Source organism: Thermothelomyces thermophilus, chromosome 1 (assembly GCF_000226095.1).
Source record: "Thermothelomyces thermophilus ATCC 42464 chromosome 1, complete sequence".
NCBI classification, from domain to species: Eukaryota; Fungi; Ascomycota; class Sordariomycetes; order Sordariales; family Chaetomiaceae; genus Thermothelomyces; species Thermothelomyces thermophilus.
Window position 1 is genome coordinate 2,274,618 of NC_016472.1, and position 18,781 is coordinate 2,293,398.

General features: G+C 55.8%; 3 protein-coding genes across 3 annotated transcripts; 2 read left to right on the plus strand and 1 right to left on the minus strand.

Annotated features, from left to right (window-relative positions):
* Nucleotides 1-724: 724 nt before the first annotated feature.
* On the minus strand, nucleotides 725-7,554 carry MYCTH_99040 (uncharacterized protein; the record flags this gene model as incomplete). Its single annotated transcript, XM_003658825.1, has 9 exons — nucleotides 725-1,306; nucleotides 1,438-2,712; nucleotides 2,787-4,073; nucleotides 4,247-4,823; nucleotides 4,881-4,981; nucleotides 5,051-5,759; nucleotides 6,799-6,860; nucleotides 6,933-7,242; nucleotides 7,316-7,554. The coding sequence occupies 9 exons, from the start codon at nucleotides 7,552-7,554 to the stop codon at nucleotides 725-727; spliced, it is 5,142 nt and encodes a 1,713-aa protein (XP_003658873.1).
* Nucleotides 7,555-11,078: 3,524 nt separating this feature from the next.
* On the plus strand, nucleotides 11,079-13,390 carry MYCTH_2295230 (uncharacterized protein). Its single transcript, XM_003658826.1, has 3 exons — nucleotides 11,079-11,449; nucleotides 11,583-11,855; nucleotides 11,924-13,390. Exons 1-3 carry the CDS (start codon nucleotides 11,331-11,333, stop codon nucleotides 13,230-13,232), a joined length of 1,701 nt encoding a protein of 566 aa, XP_003658874.1. The 5' UTR covers nucleotides 11,079-11,330; the 3' UTR covers nucleotides 13,233-13,390.
* Nucleotides 13,391-15,006: 1,616 nt separating this feature from the next.
* MYCTH_2087807 (glycoside hydrolase family 31 protein) lies at nucleotides 15,007-18,781 on the plus strand. The gene is made up of 7 exons (XM_003658827.1): nucleotides 15,007-15,817; nucleotides 15,879-16,360; nucleotides 16,424-16,649; nucleotides 16,696-16,787; nucleotides 16,868-16,897; nucleotides 16,949-18,190; nucleotides 18,309-18,781. The coding sequence occupies exons 1-7, from the start codon at nucleotides 15,154-15,156 to the stop codon at nucleotides 18,552-18,554; spliced, it is 2,982 nt and encodes a 993-aa protein (XP_003658875.1). The 5' UTR covers nucleotides 15,007-15,153; the 3' UTR covers nucleotides 18,555-18,781.

Sequence of the window (18,781 nt, forward strand, 5' to 3'; positions counted from 1 at the left end):
TCTCCGACCTAGCGGGTTCATGCTGTGGTGTGAGAGCCGTTGTCTGCGATTCGTTTGATGGTGGAGCGGCGGTTGTGGCAGAGGATGGATGCAGTGGATTGTTCAGGTGCCAAGCCTGGACTCTAGGTGTTCTCCTTCCTGGAACAGGGGTCCGAGCTCCCTGGTGCGGCCCAACTCTGAACCAAACTTCAGCCGGTAAAGCAGCGCCTAGGTACAGTACCTACACTAGGAAAGAGGGTCTGGAACAAACACTACAGGCAGCTAGCTCACACACTATTAGTAATCCTGCAGGAATTCGAGGGTAACCATCGACAAGCAAACATAATACTGCTAAGAACTCGACTTCCAAAATTTGAAAACTATCGAAGTGCAAGAAACGAGTTGAACGGGTTGCCGACGACCCGTCACAGCAGACCAAAACACCAAAGACTTTGCGGCAGAGAAGTAGAAGTAGGGTTGGGCGGGGGTGGATAATACAGGAGACCGACTTCTCCGCCGCTGCCACGACCACCACTTATGTCAAAGCAAGGAAAAAACACCATTAAACGAGGAACGAAACAAGTACGGCGTCCCAAACATCGGCCTGCTCACCGCTCCTCCCGTCCCTTCTTCCATGTCCATTGCCCATCCATTTCCGGCTCCTACGCCCCTGCGCCGTCTGCGCCGTCTGCGCCGGTGCACCCAAACCCAGTCCTCCCCCATCAACAAACCACCCAAGGGGGCTTTAACCTTCCATTGTGGCATCCGCCGCCTCCTCCCGGTGGCCCGACGGGATCTCGGCCTCCTTCTCCTTCCACATCTGGTACTCGTTGTTGACCTTCTGCACCTCCTCGTGGCTTAGCCCCTTCATCCACGCGTTGTTGGTCACCATCTTCTCCTTGAGCTTCTCGGCCCGAATCTCGGACCGGAAGGCCTCCTTGGCCTTGGCTTCGGCCTCGCGCTCCTCCTCCTCCGCCGAACCGCGCTCGCCACCTCCGGAGACGAAGATGAACGAGTCGGACGTTCCCTTCTCAAACACCATCTTGGACGAGTTCAGGCAGATTCTAACCACCAGACCCTCGTTGACGTGCAGTGGCTTGGTCGCGTAGTCGTTGTCGGACGAGTCCTTGAGCGACACGTCCGACGGCAAGTTCCGCTCCAGAAGCACCTTCTGGAGCCTCGAGCGGACTACGCCCTCGGTGTGCTCGACGCGCACATATGACGAGATGTAGTACTGCCACTGCTGGATGCGCTCCATCTCATCCATGTAGAAAGTCGTCTCGTCCTTCTGCAGCCACCGCACCGTCGCCTCCTTCTTGGCAGGGTACTATAACAGGAGAAGAAAAAAATTAGAACTCACCGCTCGCAGCACAAGTGACAACAAGATAACGAAAGAAGGAAGGGAAAGAAAAAGGGGAAGGAAAAAATGATAATCCAAAAAGCTGGAAAAACACGTACCCATGCAATGACAAACATCTCGCCATCCTTGATGCACTTTTCGGCAAACTTGCGCGCGCTGATTTCGTTTTGGAAGCTCGTTTCGGTCTGCTGGCGGCTATCCAGATACGCCTTCACGAGCTCCTTGGTCTTCTCGCCCTTAGCGTCAGGGTTGTTGCAGCTCAGGGCAAGCCGGCACAGCGTCTTGAGCAGTTCCTGGATCGTGTAGAGCTTCCATCCCTTCCGGAGGTAGTAATGCCGCAGGACTTCCTGGTACCGGTTCTCGTCGATTTCCCCGGTGATAAAGTCCTCGATCAGCTCCCTCGTCTTGGGCCAGAACGTCGCCGGGTCCTCGTTATCGAAGTAGTGGAGCCCGTCGTGAACGAGGCCCAAGATCTTGGCCGGTTTCTCGGCGTTCTCACGCCGCATCTCCTCGAGAACGCTATCCGTGCTCTGCTTGACCTCCTCGAGCCGCTGGAAGAGCGTCTGGAAGACGGTGAAGAAGACGTAGATGTTTTGGTTGCAGTAGAAGTTGTACCAGGCGCGCGGGAACGGCGCATCCGCCTTGAGCTCGCCGTCGACGCCCACCAAATCGGATCCTCTGCCGCCCTTGCTCTTCTCGACGATGATCGGTCCGGGTACCGTGGGCAGCCAGCGACCGTTCGACACCTCTGGAACGGATGAGTCCTCTGGAGTGTGCGGCGTCTCCTCCTCGTTCGCCGACCCCACGTCGGGAGTGGTCTCCTTGCTGCCCGAAGCGGCGCTGCTCTCCTTCTGTCCACGACTCCGGCTGCCGTTACGGCTAGGATCAAGCACTCCACGCAGAAGGTCCGATTTCTTGCCGTTGCGGCGGCTGCGGCCGTTCGAGAGCTCCATCGGGGCTGCGTCCTCGTCGTCCTCCTCTGCCGAATCCTGGTCAATGTCGGCGAGCTTTTCCGAAACTTTGTCCTCGGGAAGGTCGAAGAAGATGGGAATGAACGTCTCGAAAAACTCCAGAATGCGCCTCCGTTCCTGCGCATTATGCTGACCGCCAACGTTGGCGAAGATGACCATAAAGCGAAGCAGATCCAGGATGAGGTCCTCATCCGTGAACTGGTAGGCGAACTGGTATCGAGGCGTCTTGCCCTTGGCAACCCGGATACGACGCTGTTCCTCGTGCTTGGTCTTGATCAGATCCACGAGATGCTTCGCCGAGAGGTTGCGCTTGTCGTTGGTCTTGACCTGGATGCCCATGTGGTCCAGACTCTTCAGGTGCATTGCCTCAGTCTGGCTCTGCCAAACCTTCTCCCACTCTCGCTGTAGCACATATTTGTCAGCAAACTTTGGTTGGTCACCGAGCGAGGCGGCTGTCGAATATCAATCTTACTTACCTGGGTGAATCGCCACTCCTCATCCTTCTGCTTCAGCCGAGCCATGACGATGGGGACGACGGTGAACGGGTACTTAAACATGTCGTTGGCCACCTCGCAGCCCTTCTCGGGGCCGTAAATCTTTTTGAGAACCCTCTTGTAGATGGACGTGCTCTGTCCGCCAAGCCCGGCCGGCATCTTGAAATTGGGACGTTCGGAGGGGGGCAGCGAAAGCATCTGCTGCGCGATCGGCTCCAGGAGCTGGATGCACTTCTGGTTCGCCTCAATGTAGAAGTCGTAATCGTGCCGTTCTTCCTCGATGCGGTGCAAGCTCTCCTCATAAGCGTTCTTGCGGTGGGCTACGAAGCCTGAATCCTCCGAAGCCCAGGTCGGATGCGACGCCCATTCGTCGTTGAGCACCGACTGGCAAAGTTCGTCGCGCCCGGAACAAGGCTTGAGACGCTCTCGCTTCGGCAACAGTCGGTAGCTGGGTCCAAAACCGCGGCAGTTGCTCAACGATACCCGGCCCGTGGGGGGTTCTGGCCGGTTCTCGATCGTCTCGTCGGTGGTGTCTTGCCGAAGCATGGCTTTCAGCGAGTTGAGAAGTTCAGGGTTACCACCCATGAACTGGTTGGCCTTGTAAAGCAAGACATCCGTGGTGATCAATTCCTGGGTCCAGAGGTTCAGGAGCTTCAAAAACTCCGTCGTCGCCGTCCGGTTGCCGATGTGCTTCTTCACCTTCTCGAAGAAGGCGAGATCATCCTGAGTCGACACTGCTAGCGGCGTGGGCGCCAGGGGCTCGGGCATGACCGGGGTCAACGTGGGCTCGATGAAGGTGGACTCGGAAACATTGGGCTTGTGGGCTAGCTTAGCCCGCTTGTTGGTTGGAGGCACGGCAGGGAGCGTCGCTCGCAGGCTAGACGTTTGCGCCTGCTCGGAGCTGGAAGGGCCAGCGGTAGTTGCCTTTTCAGGCCGACGCTTTTTGCTTTCTTTGCTTGCGCTTGTCGGGGGCGCAAAATTGCCAACCGGGGGCATCTTGGGGCCGTCACGAGTAACATGTCCTGGCTGCGGCGTTGGCGCAGACGCCGCCATGGCCATGTTATTATCCTCGGCGCGCTGGCTGGTCGTTCGGGTTTGTGCGGCAGACTCGGGAAGAAATTGCTTGAAATCTTCGAGTAGATCGGGCGCCGTGTGGAAGAGGCTCGTCACCTGAGAATAGACGTCCTGGATCGGCTTTTGCTCGCGCTGGTATGTCTGGAGAATTTCCAGGAACTGCTTGTAAATCTCGGGTTTGTCCTGGAAGCGATTCTGGCTCGCTGTTAGCAGTGCCGTGTCGAGTCAATGGCAAGAGAAAGTCTCCACCACAGTGCATCCGACCCATTTAATTCCCTTGGAGTCATCTGACGGAAGCCGACCATCCCGGCGCGGGTGGGAAACGAACAAACAAAGAGAGAGAGAGAGAGAGAGAGAGGATTACTTACCTTGATCTTGTTGACGTAGCTGATGGCGTGGTTGAACTCAACGGGGCCGCGTTTCTCCAGATTGGCTTGCTGAGCTGGACCGCCGTTTGTGCCGGCCGAACCGGCAGCCGCGGGTGTAGGCGTGTGGGCAGTCCGGGGAGCAGGGGGATGGTTCACGGGAGCGCCATTCTGGTTGGCAGGCGCCGACCTCTGCTGAATCGGGCTGGTACCGTCAAACGGAGCACCGTGGCTAGGACCAGGATAGCCCGACGGGCCATTCTGCGCTGGCACGCTGAATGTCGCCTCAGGGCTTTCCGTGCCATGCGGCAGCGGCGCTTGCCAGCCCGGTCTCGTGTTCATATACCCCTGCGATGCTCCGCCTCCTGGTTGTGCTGTGTCGTGCTGCGAGGCGCGCCCTGCGCCGATGGAGTGGATGGTCGAGCCCGAGGGGGTGGTGACGCGGATACTGTTTGGGTTATTCTCCAGACCGCATTCGATGCGATATCCGGGGGGCAAGAAGGTGTTGAAACCCTGGATCAGGTTCGGATGCCCGGCAAAGAGTTCGGAAACTCTACTGATGACTCCTGGTGTATCAATGCTAGTCTGGGTTAGCGACTTAACCCAATACAGTTCCCGGCAGCGAGCGAGCACCCACGTTTGGCTCTTGAAGTCCTTCATTATATCCAGGAATCTGTTGTAAACGTCCGGTTGCTCGTGGAACTGAACCTTCACCTGATCAAGGTAACTAAGCGCATCCTGAGAGCAAACGTCAGTGCCACGCACTCCGAGAGAGAGGTTGCGTCCTCTTAACCGTAGGGCACCCACGTTGAGTATCGGCTGCTGCCCTTGAGGCATCCCTCCGGGTCCGGGAGGCATGGAATTCCCGTGACCCATGCCGGAGCCGAACGGCAACTGCTGCATGGCTCTAGCGCCGTCCTGCGGCATCCCCCGACCGTTTTCCTGTTGAAGAGGGCCTCCATACATGGAACCGGGCCCGCCCGGTCCGCCGATTGAGCTTCCGGGACCGCTGGGGCCGCTCGGCCCGTGGCTCATGGGCGCAAACATCTGGTGCTGGGCGCTTCCCCCGTGTGTCGGCCCGCCACTTTGTTGCGGAGGCCGGCCAGCTTCACTGTGTAATGGTCCGCCGAAGCCGGGCGCGGGCGCGGGCGCGGAGGGGCCGCTGATGGGGAGGGAAGGGGCGGAGCTTCCGTGGTTTGCGAGAAGACCACCAGGACCAGTGATTGAGTTCGAGATCCTGGATGCGACAGGCTGATGGATCGGAAGGGAGCCAGCTGTGCTATGGTGGGGGCCGGCGGAGGCAGAGCCAGCGGGCGGGTACGGCTCGCGATGATGGCGATCAGCTTCGTCCCTCTCACGATCACGGTCCCGGTCGCGTTCGCGCTCTCTCTCACGTCTCGCAAGCTCGTCTTGATGGTGGGGACGATGGCGCTGTTCGTCGAGGTCGCGGTCGCGGTCGAAGCCGCTGCCGGCGTGCAGCGGTTGGCTATTCATACCGTCGTGCAGCTCGAAGCCTCTGCAGATGTCTTAGTACGCTCACATGACCAACATGGTCATCAAGACAAGGAACCCGGTGCAAAAAGAGGAAGGGGCAGCGGGAGTCGCTTTTTCGGTGCCGAGGGCTGGCTGGCGGGCTCCGGCTCAGGAGACACACAGGCCAAATGCCGACCGAGAAAAAGGAGCTGGTGCTTACAGCTAAGATTGGTCTTATCATGCGGTCTCTGCTGATCTCCCTAACTGGCTGGCCGAGGACTCGAGGCGTGGCGACAAGGCACTTGTTGGGTTGTTGAAAGAGTGAGGACTACGCGCTGCTTGGGAGAAAAAGGCATCTCAGGTTTGGATCGTGTGTGCTTGATCGAGCCGCTCTGACGATGGCGCAGGGCCCGCAGATCTCTTCGTGTCGCGGACTGATAACGATAAGCGGCAGAAAGTCGGCTAACCGCGAGGTATCCACCAGAGCCCATTAGGTATCATACGGATCCGCACACTCTTCCGAATTGGAACTATCCGTACTTGTAATCCGTACACTAATCCGGACGGGAGGATCCCGTCCTCCGTACTCCGTACTCTGGAGTATGCAAGGTTCATCTCAGCTACACTGCACAGTGGGTACCTTAACTACGAAGTGCTTTAAGGTTAGCCTACATGTAGAGACCCAGGGAGAGCAGCTATTTTTGTCATATTGCCGTGAGAGAGATGCAGTAGCAAAACGTCTGCACATATCTTTTTCGTTGCATCGGCACCATCGGAATTTCGTCAATTCCAGGGTCTACTTTTCCTAGTGTAGCTGAAGGTCCCCTTTTGACAGGGACCGAAGGTAAGGCAGATGCCCAGCTTGCCCCACCTTTTTGCCTCTGCAGTTCGACTTGAGCATGCACATACAGGTACGGATTACACTCGCAGGCACCGCACGCACGAACCGCACGATAGCCACAGCCCATCACCAGCATCCTGCAGCCTTCTGCTAAGCATAATTTCGAACGCCTCTGATGATCCACTAAAGAGCAACGACAAGTTAGTTCTGATTTATGAACGGGCTGTCGGATGTATGGCATACCACCTGACCGTTCCTCACGTCGCCTGCGACGTTAATGATTTCTATCCCGTCAGGTTGAATCTGCGCTCGCGTATCAGCAAACCCTCTATTCTTCCCAGCGTATGCAGCATGGTGGGCTTAAGTGACTCTTACCAGGCGCCTTCCTTCCTTTTCCTCCCACCAGATCTCGCGCCCGCCACCGACTGGCTTGACCTTGTCGCCCTCTCGCCACGGGCTAACAGGCACGAGGTGCGCCTCCACGAACCGGCGCAGATTTCTTTGAGCTCTTTCTCGGCCTTCCCCGCCCTCATATGCATCGGGCCCAAGCGCTCCATAATCTTTTGGATCTTCCCATGGTTTCCTAGGTAGCTTCTCGACTTCCGAGTTGAGCGGGGCGAGCACTGTCGTGTTCTCCGACGAGTCTTCGAGGAGACGGGAGGCGGACTCGATGTCTCTCACGAAACTGCGGAAGCCTAAGTGAGCCTTGCCCCTTCTTAAAGCATGAATCATCAGTACCAAAAGGTGGATGTGCATACCTAGCAAAGAGGTTCATGCTCCTATCGCGGCCCATGACATCGGACAGCACCACGCCACCTCCATTTCCAGCAGGCGTGCCAGGAGAAGGCTCCGGAGGAAGCGCCGGCCCGGGGCCAGCGGGGTTCATGAGGGGCGCTTGAGCTCGTTCTAACGCGAAAGGACTTCGAAGGAGGGGCACCACGAGTTGAGCCGACACGGTAGCACTTAAGGCGACAAGGGACAAGAGGGGTGATCGCATGTTCAGTATCACTCGTTTCCCTCAGCCTCCATGTGTGCGTGTTTCGAGGAGTAAATGTGCGTCTCCTGCTCAATGTTGCTGTTTGTGGTCGTGTCTCAACCTTCGAGCATTTGGCGTTGGCAGCAAAAGAACGACTCGGGTGATTGGGCGGCAGCAAGCCAAATCAGCATTGATGGTGACGTGACGTAAGGCGTCAGCTGACAAAGCAGATGGATGAAGCCCAGCCAGGCATCGATCGCACTCTCTTGCCACGCAAGAGTGCTACAACAACAGCCTGCGCATGTAGAGATTATCACGAAAGCGCGAGATCTGTAATGGGCAGATTTATCCGGTTGTTCTCTCTGGTGCTCGAGTCGCTCCGCTGATGGGCAGTAACCTCGTTCTGCGATGAGTGGTGGGATTCCATGGACGCTGGGATGAGGGACATTGGGTACTAGCAAATGTCGGATTCGTAAAAACACGCAGTTGCATGACGCGATGAGGATATTCTCAAGCACGGGACTCAGCCTAACTCTCCATTCCTTCCTCTCGCTCTCTGGTTCTCAGATCACTCTAGGGGTACACCTGCACCTTGGGAACATGTGAATCAGGGTCCCTGCAGCCCCCTTTCCCACTGAAACCTAGTCTCGTGCTGAGAAAGGAGTTTCCAGAACGACAGCCGAACTATTATTTTCATTCTCCACATTTGTTGCGTTATTAGGAACTCGGGCGGAAAGGGAACATGGAGGAGCAGCGGAATAACCCGCCTACACTACGTGATCAGGTGTTGCGGTGTGTCGTATAACTAACTACTGTGGATGCTTTTCTCAAGTCGGGTTTCCTCTTGGCCTGACTACTAATAGTTGTGGAGCCAAGGCAAACTGGTCCAACGCCGGCGGTGCTGGGTGGTTTCATGTCTTTGTCGGTGACTGGATGACCCAGCGGCTTCGCTGCTACCGCTGTACGGAGAATATACGAAATACACACATCCAAGCTGGTTTGACATCGTCTTACGTATCAAAATCCAAGTACGCAGGTGCACGGGTGATGCCGGATCTCGCTTTACAGGGTTCAAACGCACCATCGTCAGTCAGAGGTCGCTGGACCACCGACAAGCAGCTTACCGGCTAGGCAGCTAGCTGGGCAGCTTCCTATCCTGGACGGCTGTAAGCGGCCGGGGCTGGGTTATCTCCGATTTTGTTGTCTCACAGCGTCAGGACCAAGAACGCCACAATCGACGCCATGGCCGTCCGCTCCATTCTTTCGGCGAGCGCCAGGGGGCCTGACTACCGTCTCTTCCGACCGCGAATGGAGGGGCGAGTAGTGTGAAGTTCCCAAGCGATACCGGCAGGATACCCGTCAAGGTTCGCGGGTTACTGACCCACGGCCGGGCCGGTTGTGGACGCGGCGCGGACATGGAAAATGACCCAACAGTCGTGTGTTCCGTGTATGTTCTACGGTACGCTACTGCGTCAGCCCGTTGGAGTATGGAAAGACAGTATAGTAGTACGTAAGCACAAACTCGAGTCGCCAACCGTCCGTTTCCAAGGAACTCGACAAAAGCTCGGCTGTCGCTCAGACGAATTCGGCTTATTACGCGATTTACCGGTCGATGGTTAGTTAGTGCAGTGCTAGGGCGGCTTCGGCTATAGCGTAAAACGTACGATCCGTATACCCGGAGCAGGCGTCTTCCGCCCCTTACACTAGTTACTGTTCCTTCACTGGCCTTCTCTTCCCTCGACTGCTTATTACAAGACAAGCGCCAGACTACAACAGGATAGTGTACGGAGCACTCCGCACTCAGTAGCCAAACAGAGACTAAAGCTTGTCAGGAAGTTCAATGCCGTGCTTTAGACTGTCGAGCACCCCTGGAAGGAGAAATATATCCTGGCAGCTTCAATATGGACTAGTGTGTACAAGTACGGACACATTTCTCGCGAGGGAGACAGGCAAAGGGTAGGCCTAGAAGGTGCTAGTTCGTGAAAAATGGGCAAAGACTGTAAAGAACTGAGATAGAGGATGTCTGAAATCGTCCGAGAGAGTAAATTTCGGCGGTGGCGCAAGTTTGTGTCCATGGTCGGGTCTACGGTGGCACTGAGCAGCGAAAGGCCTAGCCATATCCCTATGGAAGGAAGCACTCCCTACCCTCCCAACAAATTGTTCGGACAGGCAAATTTGTAAGAACTTAATACTATTTTATAAACCTATAATGCAGAGATCCACGTTGACATTAATATCTGGAAACAGAGTTCATCACTCTTCTTTGTTGGATCACGAAAACGACCACGAGAACCGCGCTTTATTACTCAGAGTAACTATTGGTGTTGACTGCTTGCAATGGCACAGTGCGCTATGGTGCGCATGTGCTTGCGCTACACGGTGCGCACATTGATGTGGAGAATTCAAATACTTCCCCGCATTTGGCCCACTTTTAGGCAGTTCTTGTGGGGCGGATCCCGGAGTGCATCCATAATGAGAGGCCAACAAGAACTCTTCTGCAATCCAAGGGAGGTGCACCGTCCACAGTGCGAGCTCTAACCCAAAAGAGGTTTCAGATGCCACGAGAAGCAAACCAGACTGCCGGAGTGACTGGCACATGCAAAATGTCTCTCGCTTCTCGGATCCAGAGAGTCTCAGGCTGCTCTAGTACAGGCTTCGAGGTTCAGCTCCTCTTCAGCGACATACTTTGGAGGTCAGCAACGTAATTCATACCTGTCGGTGTGGTTCCGAGGCCGCTAACAGTAGACTTTTAACCCCGGATTTTGGGCTCAAGTCACGATCTCGCTTGCAAACCTTACCGCTTAAACTTTGCCAGCGCACTGCTCGCGACTTCGGATGCACTACACTAGTGTTCGTTAGCGGGGCGCTCTATCTGACCCACTCAGCGTTCAGACCCTGTCAGGCGCGGCACTTGATTCGCTGAGACAGCGTGGTAGACGACCAACTTCACATCCTCTCCGTGTCGGTAACCACGAGTTTTGCACGAAAACGGACGGAATACTCCCACGCTTCAGCAGGAACGACTCTCAACCCCCCCACAGTAGGATTTTCGACAGACTTGCAAATACCACACCGTACGTCTACACCACACTTGAGCGAGAAGTTGGGATTCGTCACTTGGCACGGCGGAGCTGAGCCATCAAGAGACCTGCCAAGTCTATCACAAGACTAGTGCGCTTCATATACGCAGTAATCCACACACTTCATACACACTATTATGCTTCCGCCAAAGGAGGGACAAAAGAAACTCACCGAAACCTAATCTGGGGGATAACGGCTTACTCGACCCCAGAGTATCGCCAAGCCGCAGCCAAGTCGCTCTAGAAGAGCCACCTTGGCATGATTATTGCGCAAGCTGGCGCCCAAGTGCTGCGCCGGTGCCACGGCTTTCACTGATGTGGAATGGTGTGTCAAGGGGGGGGGGAGGATAGTGGACCGCGGTAGGCTTTGTGGAGGAATTCTTGGCGGTCGGAGTCGAAGCGTGGTGTGCTGCTTCCACTTGCAGTGCTTCGCAGCAGCAATCCATCCACTACCTAGCGTATGCACGGGGCTCCTCTGGCTGGCTTGGAGGGAGCCGCCGGGCCAATGACAGCGCGCTCCCCAGTTCTGCGGGCTAAAACTGCTGGTCCCGCCCGTCATTCCTCCCTTCCGTCCCATAATACCTGAACAGGACGAACGAACGACCTCTCGCTTTCAGATGGTCGAAAGACACAGTCTAATATTACATCGTCAACCCCCGACAATCTCGGCGGAAGCGACATCAAATCTGGCGTGAAGGGAGCGCTCCCACTTGCACCATGGCGGTCTTCGCCATGGGCTGGCAAAAGCCCGACAATGTCGCTGGCTCCTCGGCGCCCGCGATCATGGTCGGGCTGTTCGTTGCCACTGGCGGCCTGCTATTTGGTTACGACACTGGGTAAGCCGTTGGATGGAGGGCGATTTCGGTCGCGGATGGGTTGCAGGTTCTTTTTTTTTTTTTTTTTTTTTTTTTTTTTTTTTTTGGTTGGTTGGTTGGGAGGGGTGAGAGGCTGACGACGGCGGTTCCGCAGAGCGATCAACGGGATTCTCGCCATGGATACGTTCAAGGAGGACTTCACGACGGGCTACACCGACAAGCAAGGCAAACCGGGCCTGTACGCGAGCGAAGTATCTTTGATCGTTGCGATGCTCAGCGCCGGCACGGCTACCGGGGCATTGTTATCCGCGCCGATGGGGGATCGTTGGGGCCGTCGTCTGTCCCTCATCGTCGCCATCGGGGTGTTCTGCGTCGGAGCCATAATTCAAGTCTGCGCAACCAACGTGGCGATGCTTGTCGTGGGAAGGTGTGTTTGCCTCACATCCCTGTGCGTCGTTCCGTCTCCCTGACGATGAGTACTGACTTTGGAATTAGGACATTGGCGGGCATTGGAGTGGGGGTCGTCTCCGTCCTGGTTCCGTTATATCAGTCAGAAATGGCGCCAAAGTGGATTCGAGGAACACTGGTGTGCGCGTATCAGCTGTCCATAACGGCGGGACTGCTCGCCGCCGCAACCGTCAACATCCTCACTTACAAGCTCAAGTCGGCTGCGGCTTACCGTATCCCCATTGGGCTCCAGCTCACCTGGGCCCTCGTCCTCGCCCTGGGTTTGGTCATCCTCCCCGAGACACCTCGGTACCTGGTGAAGCGCGGTCTCAAAGAAGCCGCCGCGCTCTCACTTAGCCGCCTCCGCCGCCTCGATATCACACACCCGGCCCTGATCGAGGAACTAGCTGAAATCGAGGCAAACCACGAGTACGAAATGGCCCTGGGGCCAGACACCTACAAGGACATTATCTTCGGCGAACCGCATCTCGGCCGCCGAACCCTGACAGGCTGCGGCCTGCAGATGCTGCAGCAACTCACCGGCGTCAACTTCATCATGTATTATGGAACGACCTTCTTCTACGGCGCCGGCATTGGCAACGCGTTCACCGTTTCCCTGATTATGCAGGTTATCAACCTAGTGTCGACATTTCCCGGCCTCTTCGTCGTCGAGTCGTGGGGTCGCCGCAAGCTCCTGATTGTGGGCTCGGTAGGGATGGCTATCTGCCAACTTCTGATCGCCTCGTTCGCCACTGCCAGCGGAAATGACAATAAACCGACGCAGAACCAGATTCTCATCATCTTTGTTGCCATATACATTTTCTTCTTTGCAGCATCTTGGGGCCCCGTCGTGTGGGTCGTCACGTCCGAGATCTATCCCCTCAAGGTCCGCGCAAAGTCAATGTCGATCTCTACGGCTTCGAACTGGGTCCTGAACTTCGGCATCGCGTACGGCACGCCGTATCTGGTTGACACTTCTGATGGGTCACCCGACCTGGGGTCGCGAGTGTTCTTCGTGTGGGGTGCCTTTTGCATCCTCTCGATTGCCTTTGTGTGGTACATGGTGTACGAGACGAGTAAGATCAGTCTGGAGCAGATTGACGAGATGTACGAGCGGGTAGCACACGCTTGGAATAGTCGGAGCTTCGAACCGAGCTGGAGCTTCCAGCAGATGCGGGATTTCGGTTTCTCGGACAGTGGTATCCCCCCTGCAGAACCACAGCTCGAGCTTCAACAATCGAACGCTAGCACATCCCAATCCGACACGGGCGGAAGCTCAGCGACGCATGCGACGGCAGCGAACCCGCAAGACGCCAAGATGGTGTCGCAACTGGCGAATATCGACCTAAGTTACTGAATCCTGGGTTCTGAGTCTTACTTTGTTTTTTTGGAGCAATCTTGTATATATATATATCAGCGACGGAGTTTTCATCATGAAGGAGTTCACGGGAACGGGCGTACAAGGCGGGCAAATCTTGGGGTCTCAACTGTCGGTCGCTGGACGGGGCTAAACGGGAATTTGTTTTTTTCACTTTTTCTGCGTACTCTGGCACCTACCATCGAGTCAGTCGGTGCTCAGGGTAACATGATGTTTAGCGTATCATTTGGCACAATCCGGGGCAAAGGTAAAGCGTACCTATGATGTGGGGGAGGGGAGGGACGGAAGAGTCGGTCAGAAGAACTTGGGAACCCGGGAACGATATAATATGAAAACGTAAATGGAAACCTTCCTCGCCATAACCCGGTAACTGACTACCGACCTACATGACCTGTTCCGGCATGTGGCATTTCCAGGTAGAAGCGAATGCAACAGGAACAACTGCAACTTGTATGTGCCCATTGTTTCAGTTGAGAACCTGAGTCAACGATCATTCTGAATCCCTTCCCTGTTTGTGCCCTCGGGAAGTCGGGCTGGGCATTGCTCCTACCAGGCAAGTGCAACTGGGTTATCGCGGTTCCCCTAACCAGATCGATCTTGCCAAAGGCTAGTACTTTGAACACCGATTCATGCCGTCCGACCCTCGAATCTTGGATTCTTTTACCCAGTGCCCATTCGACCATTTGCCCCTCCGGCTGGTGCTACATCTACGGTATGCATGTACATATGTAGAGTACAGTACTTACATACAGTACACATGGTATGTACATACATACATGCAGAATACAGCAAGGAACAGGATGTGTAAACGTCTCGCCCCGCTTTCATTTCTAACCACCCGCCGCAGGTGTTCAAACTGCTTCTCTAATTTTTTTTCTTGTGTTCGACAGTGTTACTGACGGAGCTTGATGCCGTGCAGAGAACACGAGCCACCTAGACCAATGTAAGACGCAATCCCACCGCCACGGGTTGCATCGAGCAGACGGTGGCACTGCCTTTCTAACTGTAGTACTCGGCAACGGAGCGCCAACACAGCAGCATATCGTCACGACTTACTTACTGCATAGCGCACGTAAACGGGAAACTCCGGCACGAGAGTGACCATCTCCGGACTCGATCCATATGCGGCTACGCGACTGGCTACCTGGTGGACTATATGCCGTGGCCACAGCTGGTGTTCGTCGTCCACACAACGTAACCAAAGAACCGAACCACGACCAAAAGAGATTAGACCACCCATCCAGCTACCGCTTCGAGGCAGTACAATGAGGATGGAGTATAGTGTAAACCGGGAGTCGAGCCGTCGCTCCCAGGGGAACACCGGCACATGCACGAGAAGGAGCACAAGGGCGCTCGCTCCTGGACCAACATTTGTGGCAACACCATCCGTCGGAGGACCTGGCGATCCAGGAAGCGTGAGTCACAAGCTCCTGAGCACTAACAACCCAGCGGTTGGACTTGTTCTTAAGTTGGGTCTCAGCATTGCCTCGCGGACCCATGAAAATGGAAGGACCCGAACGAACTTTTAGCTAACATTGTCTCGTAGCCTCACCATCCCGTCACCTCTTCATCAAGTCTGGGGCACTCAGTTCTCGTATTAGCCGCTTGTTTTGCGACGGCCCTAGCTGAGGCAACAAGCAAATGTGGCTCTCGGACCCAGCAAGCGTTTTCGCTGCGTGCCCAGTCTCCATCATGCTCATGCTCTGAACCTGCTGCAAGATTGTCTCTGCCGCATTGGACAAGATACCTATCGGATGCTGGCCATTCTGGGCCACAGCTATATGTACTACTCATCGTTCTTCCGTTGTCTCTCTTTTTTGGTCTCAGATGTGCCTTTCGGAACCGTTCTGGCCCGTCACGATCCGGTCACTCCAACAAAGCGAAGCTTTTTCTACCAGTTATGGCTTTGCTTGCCTCGACATCTCTCCTTCTCGCTGGGCTCTATCTGCGCACGACTTCGAGTGTTCAAATCTCTGAAACACCTAGCCAAGCCGCTGGTCATCCTCCCGTGTTCACACTCCCCCCTTCGGCTGACCGGGGCAAAAACATCCTCCCCAACATCAAGGACCCCAAGGCCATCGACCCTCAGACAGTATGTCCGGGCTACAAGGCATCCAACCTGCAAGACACCAAGGACGGCTTCACCGCGGATCTTGACCTTGCCGGCCCGGCATGCAATGTTTATGGAACTGACGTCGAGCATTTGGCCTTGTCTGTCGAGTTCCAGGGCGATGATCGGGTTCACGTCGAAATCCGGCCGCGTTACATTACCCCTGGGAATGAAACTTGGTTTCTTCTTCCGGAGGAGCTGGTCCCAAGGCCGTCGGCGAGGCAGGCGTATACTCCTGGCCCAAACGACCTGACCGTTTCATGGTCTAACGATCCAAGCTTCTCCTTTACCGTAAAGCGTGGGGCAATCGGCGACACCCTCTTTTCCACCGAAGGAAAGAGACTCGTATACGAGGACCAGTTCATTGAGTTCATCTCTACACTCCCCGAAGACTACAACCTTTATGGTCTCGGCGAGGTCATTCACGGATTCCGCCTGGGAAACAATCTCACTAGTAAGGCGGCTACACAACACACAAAATGATTAAGAAACTCGTTTCGGTTAACTGGTCACAGGGACTCTTTTCGCCGCCGACGTTGCTGACACAATTGATGCCAACATCTACGGTAGCCACCCGGTCTACCTTGACACGAGATACTTCACAGTTGACGAGTCAGGCAAGCTTACTTATGTCGCCAATGCAAAGGACATGGCTGCGAAGTATGTCTCGTATACGCATGGCGTATTCCTCCGGAACGCCCATGCCCAGGAGATTCTTTTGCAATCGTCCGGCATCACATGGAGGACGACGGGGGGGAGCATCGACCTGTACTTCTATAGTGGCCCAAAGGCAGAGGACGTGATAAGGTCGTACCAGCAGTCGACAACCGGACTGCCAGCTATGCAGCGGTACTGGACGCTTGGTTTCCATCAGTGTCGCTGGGGTTATGACAGCTGGGCGGTGCTACAGGAGGTGGTCGACAACTTTGCCAAGTTTGAGATTCCCGTGGAAACCGTCTGGTGTGAGTCTCACTCGTCTGCTCCAAGAATGGGAAGAGTAACGCCGAGCTGACATGTGGGAGCCGACATCGACTATATGAAGCAATACCGCGACTTTGAGAACGACCCCGTGCGGTTCGGCTACGAGGAAGGGGCTCGGTTCCTGGCCCAGCTTCACGCAAATCACCAACACTACGTTCCCATAGTGGACTCCGCCATATACGCCCCTAATCCCGAGAATCCCGGAGATGCGTATCCTCCATATGATCGCGGAGTTGAAGCGAACGCATTCATGATGAATCCCGATGGGTCCATCTACTACGGCGCCGTGTGGCCCGGCTATACTGGTTTGCTCCCCGGAATCTCAAGCCGGGAGGCGCTAACACGACGTAGTATTCCCTGACTGGGTGGGCGCTGTTCTGAACGGCAGTGGCGCTATTGACTGGTGGATCGACGAGCTTTCCCGGTGGTCTGAGAAGGTTGCTGTACGTTGCGCCGGCTGGCATCTCTGAATTCGTATTCGAAGCATCATGGACATGCCGTGGGCGGTAGCTGACCGGCACAGTTTGATGGATTATGGATCGACATGTCGGAAGTAAGTATGCTAACTATTGGTACGGGAGTCCTCGTCAACTAACCGGCATAGGTTGCCTCCTTTTGTGTTGGCAGCTGCGGCACCGGTAACTTGACGCTGAACCCGGTCCACCCACCATTCGGACTTCCGGGAGAGGCTGGAAATCTTGTCTTGCAATACCCTGAAGGCTTCGAGCTCACCAATTCATCGGAAGCTGTTTCGGCGTCGTCTGCTCTCAGTACGCAAGAGGCTGCTTCCCCGACGACGGCGAGCCCGACGTCTTCCTTTTACCGCACCACGCCTACTCCGGGAGTGCGCAACGTGGATTGGCCGCCCTATGCCATCAACAACATCCACGGCGACTTGGCGGTCCATGCTGTCAGCCCAAACGCTACACATCATGGCGGTTACCTCGAGTACGACTTTCACAACATGTTCGGACACCAGATTCTCAACGCCACCTATCGTGCCCTGCTCAAAATACACGAGGGAAAGCGGCCCTTTATCATAGGGCGCAGCACCTTCGCCGGGTCTGGCAAATGGGCCGGGCACTGGGGAGGCGACAACGCGGCGCTGTGGGCATACATGTACTTTAGCATCCCACAGGCGCTGTCCTTCTCGCTCTTTGGCGTGCCCATGTTTGGTGTCGACACGTGCGGGTTCGGCGGCAACAGCAATTACGAACTGTGCTCCCGCTGGATGCAGCTCAGCGCCTTCTTCCCCTTCTACCGCAACCATAACATCCTGGGCGCTATCCCGCAGGAACCCTATGTCTGGGCCAGCGTCATCGACGCCACAAAAACCGCCATGCGCATCCGTTACGCCTTGCTGCCGTACCTGTACACGCTCATGGCTCGCGCCAGCCTCGAGGGGAGCACCGTCATGCGCGCGCTGGCGTGGGAGTTCCCCGACGAGCCGTGGCTGGCCGACGCCGATCGGCAGTTCATGCTCGGCAGAGCCATCATGGTGACTCCCTGCCTGGAACAGGGCGCCAGCACCGTGAGGGGCGTATTTCCCGGCGTCGGAGACGGCGGCAAGAAGACCGTCTGGTACGACTGGTACACGGGGAAGGCGGTAACGGACGAGATCAAACCGGGACAGAACGTCACCATCGAGGCGCCACTTGGTCACATCCCTGTCTACTTGCGCGGTGGCAGTGTGGTTCCTGTTCAGGGACCCGGGATGACGACGACGGAGAGCCGGAGAAACCCGTGGGGTCTGATTGTGGCGCTTGATCGGGAGGGTTTCGCGGAGGGAGAGCTTTATCTTGACGATGGTGAGAGCTTAGAGCCGGCGGCTGTGACTTGGGTACAAGTACGTCCTCTCTCCCCCCCCCCCCCCCCTCTTTTTTTTTTTTTTCCTCTACCCGCATGAGGATGATGGGTGGGAGACTGGAGTGAGTGAGTGGCTGCTAACATTCACTCGCCTTTAGTTCACTGCCACAAATACATCCATCACAGCCGTTCCTCAAGGCGACTACGTCGACAACAACACGTTTGGCAACGCCACCGTCATGGGCTTGGCTAAGGGCCCCGTGCGGATGTGGCTGAACAGGCGCGTGCTCGACCATGCGAACTGGCAGTATGACCAGGATAGGGCAGTGCTGTTGCTGTATGGGTTGAATCATCTGTTCCCCCAGGGTGCGTGGACGGATAAATGGGAGATTAACTGGGAGTAAGAATGGAGTGGCCAGGGTCAGGGTTGGGTTTAGGCTCGTTTGCATTTTTGGCGTTTGGCTTGTCTGGTTAACCTGAATGCTGATGGGATATTGGAAACGTGTGATGTATCAGAGGAAAGGGTGTGCAAATTCCGGGCGTTGGGCTGGAAATGGGTGAGCGATGTCGACGGGCGTTGGCGGTTGGCCAGACATATGATGAATACGAATGAATAGTGTGGCATCTTATT